The sequence below is a fragment of the Neomonachus schauinslandi genome, chromosome 3 (genome assembly GCF_002201575.2).
Source record: "Neomonachus schauinslandi chromosome 3, ASM220157v2, whole genome shotgun sequence".
NCBI classification, from domain to species: Eukaryota; Metazoa; Chordata; class Mammalia; order Carnivora; family Phocidae; genus Neomonachus; species Neomonachus schauinslandi.
Window position 1 is genome coordinate 16,944,934 of NC_058405.1, and position 6,000 is coordinate 16,950,933.

Genomic DNA, 6,000 nt, shown 5'->3' on the forward strand with positions numbered 1-6,000 from the left:
TTAATAGAGCAGAATTTGGTCTGCAAAGAGATATAAGCACCAAGTTTAAAAGAATATTCAGTATTCTGTTTAAACTGTCAATACAACTGTCCTTGCTAGAAGTCTTTTGAGAGATGTGAATTAAGGGGGAAAAAGCAGTCTTAAAGACGTTACTTTGGTAGGCTTTAAGCTAATAAACAATTTTATCAACAATTTCCTTAATACAATTTCTATCCTAAACTCATATTTCTATACAAATCTAGTGACTGAATTGTAGGTCATTTGGTTTAAAGGACTCAATAATTTTGTATTTTGTAAGTGTTCATAAAACTCACCCATAATTGTAAAAGGACATTAGTCACACTCTTACATAAATTATGACATAATGTTTATATTATAATACTTTAAAGGACATAATGCTGTATATTTTAAATCACTTTTGATAGCAGCCTACATTTCTACTCACCAGCAATTACCATGTGGCACAGTTAAAAGATGTGAGTTTTATGTAAAAAAGTCAAGTCAAATGAACTCTTGTTCTCAATGATGACATATTATCCTCTAATTAAATCAGCTAAGATAGCTCTGTTTGCAAGGATCATTCTAAAATTAATTCTGAAATCAAGAGTTTAACAAGTGGCACTCCTAATAGCCCAGATTTTAGATTGCCTTGATACCTGGAATTAATGGGATTCTTTTAGAAATCTAGTGACTCGACAAATCATAAAAAAAAAAAAAAAAAGAAGTTCAGCTAACTCATTTATACCTCTCACACTGTTCTTCAAAAGGATTTTAAAGACATCAGCTAACTCAAGAGAGGGCAAAGAAATCAGAAATCTTTGAAGCAGACAGTTAAATGGAAATTAAATAATTTATTTCAAAGTAGGATATTTAACGTGTCTATAAAAGAGTAAGAGTTACCAAACACTGTTTTTCTGTTTATGTTAATGTAATAGCTACATACAAACTGATAAAAAACTTGTGTTAATGGTGAATATATTAAATAAGTCAGTTTGCTGAGGGAACAGAGGGAGGGAGGACAGGTTCCTTGGGAAACCCACCAAAGAAAGGAAAGGACTGTTGGACAAAGATCAGGTAAAATGAAGCATTACATATCCTGAAATTTGAAAGCAATAAAGAAGGACTGAAAAAAGTCACTAGTATATCAGCACAGTAGAAGAGAATATTTTCTTAATTTGATTTTGGGATAGATTTTTAGAGTATTTTTAGAAATAAATTCATATTCAAGAGATGGGAAAGAGCTTAATGCTTTAATATCCACCTATAGCCCAGCTCTCAAAACACCTGAGACACAAAAAGGGACAAATACTGCGAAAACAATTATATTTTTTCCTAATCTATGAAGATAAATTCCCTCCTCCCTCTACCCCTATGATAACTTCCTATAGCAAATTTTGTTGCACTAACCCATTATTCATGCAGGCCTGGTATACTGAAAAATACCAATACATATTCTTTAGTTTCCATCTTTTATATAGCTACAGAGGTACAATAAAAAAAATCAGGAAAACACATAAATACATGATCAATTTAGTGATGGTAGCATGGCTAATTCCTGAGAACATAAATTTCAAAGTGATTTTGAAAAATTATAGATGTTGCAAGTAAATAGAAAAATATTCAGCACAAACTGTGAGGGAATACATATGGTAATTGATAATACCAGGCTAGGTACCTAGTAGATGAAGAAAGAATTGATTTTGCACTCATTCATTCAACAAATACAGAATGGCAGGAGGCAGGATTAAGTCTAGAACTCTGGTACCTGGAGTCAGAACTCCTGAGTTGGAATTCTAGCCTCACCACTTTCTAGCTGAGTCATCCTTGGGCAAGTTAACTATTTGAGTCTCTCTGCTGCTCAGTCTTTTCATCTATAAAATGGGGATTATGATGGTATCTACAAAATTATTAAAAGGAGTCAATAAGGCAGTATCTAATGTTTTAGAAGCAGGTAATGTTTTTAAACAGGTGCTCGGCCTGTAGTAATTTCCAAATAAGGGATTGTTAAATACAGCTGAATTAGATAACTAATGAAAAAACGTGGGCATGAAGGCCAATAAGTCACCATTAGTCAGCTACAAGGAGTTATAATTAATGACTCCAAGGAGGCTCAAGGCATAGTGACACAGTAAGCATAAAACAACATTCTCTGAATTGCCCAGTCTTTCAAGCAGATACTCTTTTCAGTTGTTGAGTTCTTTTAGAAGTTTAGAGCCATCAAGATGAGTTGGGTTGGAAAATGAGATAATATTATGGATGCTCAAAGAAAAGACTGGAATGTTTCATACCTACCTTTGATCAAAATAACATTCCTAACAAAGAACTTGATGATCCACTGCTCAGTATCTTCCCAGAAGATAGAACAGAAGAAAATAAGTAAGCACACTGGGAAGGCTTTGGGCTAGTTATCTGGAAACATTTCGATACCACAAGAATTACTAAGTATTAGAATGGATGGCTGAGTGGGGCTCCTGGGTCTTCTCCTTTGGAGATCTTTCAAACAAGGACGGATAGTCTATCTGATCTGCCTGGGACGGCTTAAGATCAGGGCTGAGTGAAGATTAATGGTGCAACCTGCCCCTTAAAGGCCTCCCAAGCACTCTCTGAGAGCATAACTTTATATATTACCCATCACAGCCCCTCATCTATTGAGTTTGAAGAACTCCCTTTTATCCTAGAATAGGAAAGGGCAACACTATTTCACAATTGTGAGTTCTGAGTAAAACTTTAATAATGTCATGATGAAACATAATGTCCTTATTACTTCTCAGTTATTTTACCAGGCAAGCTACCTGCAAATATCTTTCAATTAGAAACAGCTCTCATGAATCTAAATTATGAACAGCAGTTGCTTTAAAATTCATGTTCCCTGGCAGACTGATGGCATACGCCATTTCTCAAGCAAACCATTAAAAATCCAAACAAGGCAAAGGATGCAAAAGGAGTTTAAAGAAAGGATAACCACCATATACTAGATAATGAAATGTAAATAGTATCAGGAACTAGGGAAGAGCATATGAGTGTTTTCATTTAATAATGGGACAGCTTTCCTAAGCGATTATTCCAACAACATGTAGCATTAAGTAGTTCACTTTAAAAAAATTATACATATACACATAAATATATATATATATACACAATTACCTTTTACTTCATTTGTTTCCCTATCAGATGTGCCTGTGACCCCACAGTGACCTGTATCTTGATCATTTCCACCAGCATCAAAGCACACCAGGGTTAAGACAAAGTCAACAGTACCCTTAGTCCTAGAAAGTGATTTTAACAAAAGTGCACGTTTTAGAACTTAACAGCTAATTAGTGAACACTGTAATTGTCAAGAGGTGGAGGGAAAAGGGTGGGGAACCCTGTAGTTAAAAATCTAAAGGATTTATTTTAACTGCTGGAAATGTTTTCAGGAAGGTAAATGGTGAGTACAGAAATTATTTACTCTGAAAACCTTCATTTTGATATTAAGGAGATTCACATCAAGCTAAGAATGAAGTCCAGCCTCCTGAAAGTCCCATAATCCACTAAAGAGTACTGAAGCAATTTAAAAATACTTAACTATTTTTCTTCTCTGAGATATCATATCTGAAATCATGCTGGGAAATATCTGTGTGTTTAAAAGATACAATTTGAAAAAGCCCAGATTAGAGGAGAAAAAGTTCCTAGAAGTAGTGAGTCACACTATAAAACCTTTAAAAGTTGAATTCCCTGAGATTTGGGGAGGAGAAAAAAGCAAAGCTGATCCTTATCAATTAATTAAAAAGAATGAAATAACAGTAGACAAAGGGGAAGGAGAGTTAAGAAACTTAAGGAGCTGTGGGGGCAGTAGCTCTCTATTCACTGATTAACAAATTAGGGCGTTCTGGAAAAGGGAGAAGAAGTGACAGGGATAGAAAAGTAGTCTTGTAATTCACCACAGGTTCCGCCTCCGACTCACCAGAGTCTGGCTACGTCTGGCTCAGAATTGAAAAAGGCTCCCTGTGTATCATGCTCCGCGCTGTTAGCGTGTGTATGGGCTTTCCCCCCACCCCCCCCACCCCCAATGTCTAAATTTCTATAAATGTGTTCATTTCGGTATAAGTAAAAACCTTCACTTGTAGAGTCTGTAGATCAACCGTAATAAAACAGCAACTGCATTACATATCGAAACTATGATGTTTTAAGATATCTGCAAAAAGCTTTCACTCGGCGACCAGCTCTGGCGAAATGCAGAGAGGCTGGTGAAATGCAGCGTTTTGATTTGACCATCTGAGGTCACCGAGGACTTCAACGGCCGAGTTTGAGCAGCCCGCGCCCTCGCAGCATCTCCTGGCCTCTCTCTGCCTCCCTCAACTGTGCTCTCTCGCAGCCACAGGATTATCTCTCCCCGACACGTTTCATTCACAGAGCCCCAGAGAAGCTCCCCATTCGGTTGGAGCTAAGAGCCGGAAAACACGCACTCGGGCTGCTGCGCAAGTTGTTGCAGCCCGAGAGCTATCCACACACTGGCGCCGAGAAAGGGGGTGGGGGCTCTCGAGCTCTCGGGGCAGGAATGCTCGTGGCCCGGCACGCGGGGTCCGGGGACGCCGGGACAAACCCACTAGTGAGCCACCCGCTTAAGTTGGCGCAGCTTCTGAGAACAGGCGGGCGGGCGAGATCACGCTCAGGCCCGGGCGCCGCGCCGGGTGCCGGGGGTGTCCCCCGAACCGCGAGTGACCAACCGCAATCGGGAAAGCACTGAGGACCCGTAACGCGAAAGCCCGCCCCAAGCCCGAAACTGGCAGCCCGTGAACTCCCCAAACCAGCCAGGAACTGCAGACGTCCGAAGGCCGGGTCCCCCCCGGTGGTGTCGCCCCGCCTCGCCGGCCCCCGGCCCGGGCGCCGTGCGCTCTGCCTCCCGGAAGGATCCGGGGAGCGGAGCGAGCGGCGAGGGGAGCCCTCCGCGTCTCTCCACCGCCCCCGCCGGCGCGAGGGCGGGAGTGGGGAAGGCGCCACTCAGACTGTGGCGCTGGGCAAACTGCGGCCGCAGTTCTTCCAAGTTTGCCTGAGCGAGAGCCGCGGGGTGGGCGCCCCGCTCGGCGACCTGCCCTCGCGCCGCGACCGCCCCCGGGTGTCCCGGGCTCCCTGGCCCGCCCTGCCCGAGCCCACAACGAAGGGGGCGCAAGGGCGCCAGAGCCGAGGCAGGGAGGGAGGGCGGGCGGGCGCTCCCGCGTGTGCACACAATGAGGCAGCCGAGACGCACACCTTCCCCGCGGGAGCAGCCGCCGGAGCATCCGCCGGCGTCCGGGAGAGCCCTGACAGAAACTGAACACCCAACAACTCAGCAACAGGGGGAAGAAGGAGGGCGCCGGGCGGCCCAGGGGACGGACGGCCGCCGAGGGCTGCAGCCTACGGGGCCGCGCGCCCGCGCTTACCTGCGATCTCCTGGTAGGGGATGTCCGCCAGGCTGAATCCCTTGGCACCGTACGCCTGGCGGACCTCGCCGCAGCTCCGAGCCTTCACCTCCGCCCCGGCTGGGAGGGACAGCAGCAGCCCGGAGAGGGGAAGAATCACAGCCCCGATCCAAGAAGGCATGGTGCAACGTGCAAATCCAGCTCGGTAAACCCCAGGGCCCGTGCGCTCTTCACCTCGCCCCTCGAGCCGAAAGCCCGCCAGAGCCAGCGGCGCGCTCCTCGCCGCTGCCCAGCGTCACCCCCTTCCGCCAGCCGAGGGGACGAGCAGCGCAGCCCTCTGGACTGCGCTCTGCAAACTTTTATAAGCCAGATGGAGGATGGCAAGCCAACCAGGGCTGGCTGGGGAAGCAGCCGCCTTGCTCCTCTAGCCCCCCAGGTCGAAAACGGTGCAATAAAAAACGAGGGAGAGGAGGCAAAGAAATGTTTAAAAAACCACCATGGGGGTTCAGAGCCGCGATCCGACTTCCGAGCCGCAGAATCGTAGAGCGCTGCGAGCTCGGCTCTCCCGAGCGTGCGGCGAAGGTGGGAACGCGCGCCGGCTCTCCCGGAGAGGGAGGTGGAC

The 6,000-nt window shown here is 45.2% G+C and overlaps 1 protein-coding gene across 1 annotated transcript in view; it reads right to left on the bottom strand.

Moving 5' to 3' along the window:
- GPC6 (glypican 6) overlaps positions 1-5,583 on the bottom strand; it is a 1,077,089-nt gene extending 1,071,506 nt beyond the window's left edge. Inside the window, exon 1 of the mRNA XM_021695926.2 lies at positions 5,400-5,583. Coding sequence (XP_021551601.1) covers positions 5,400-5,559 — 160 coding nt within the window. The 5' untranslated portion in view covers positions 5,560-5,583. The remainder of the gene's footprint in view (positions 1-5,399) is intronic.
- Positions 5,584-6,000: the final 417 nt, after the last annotated feature.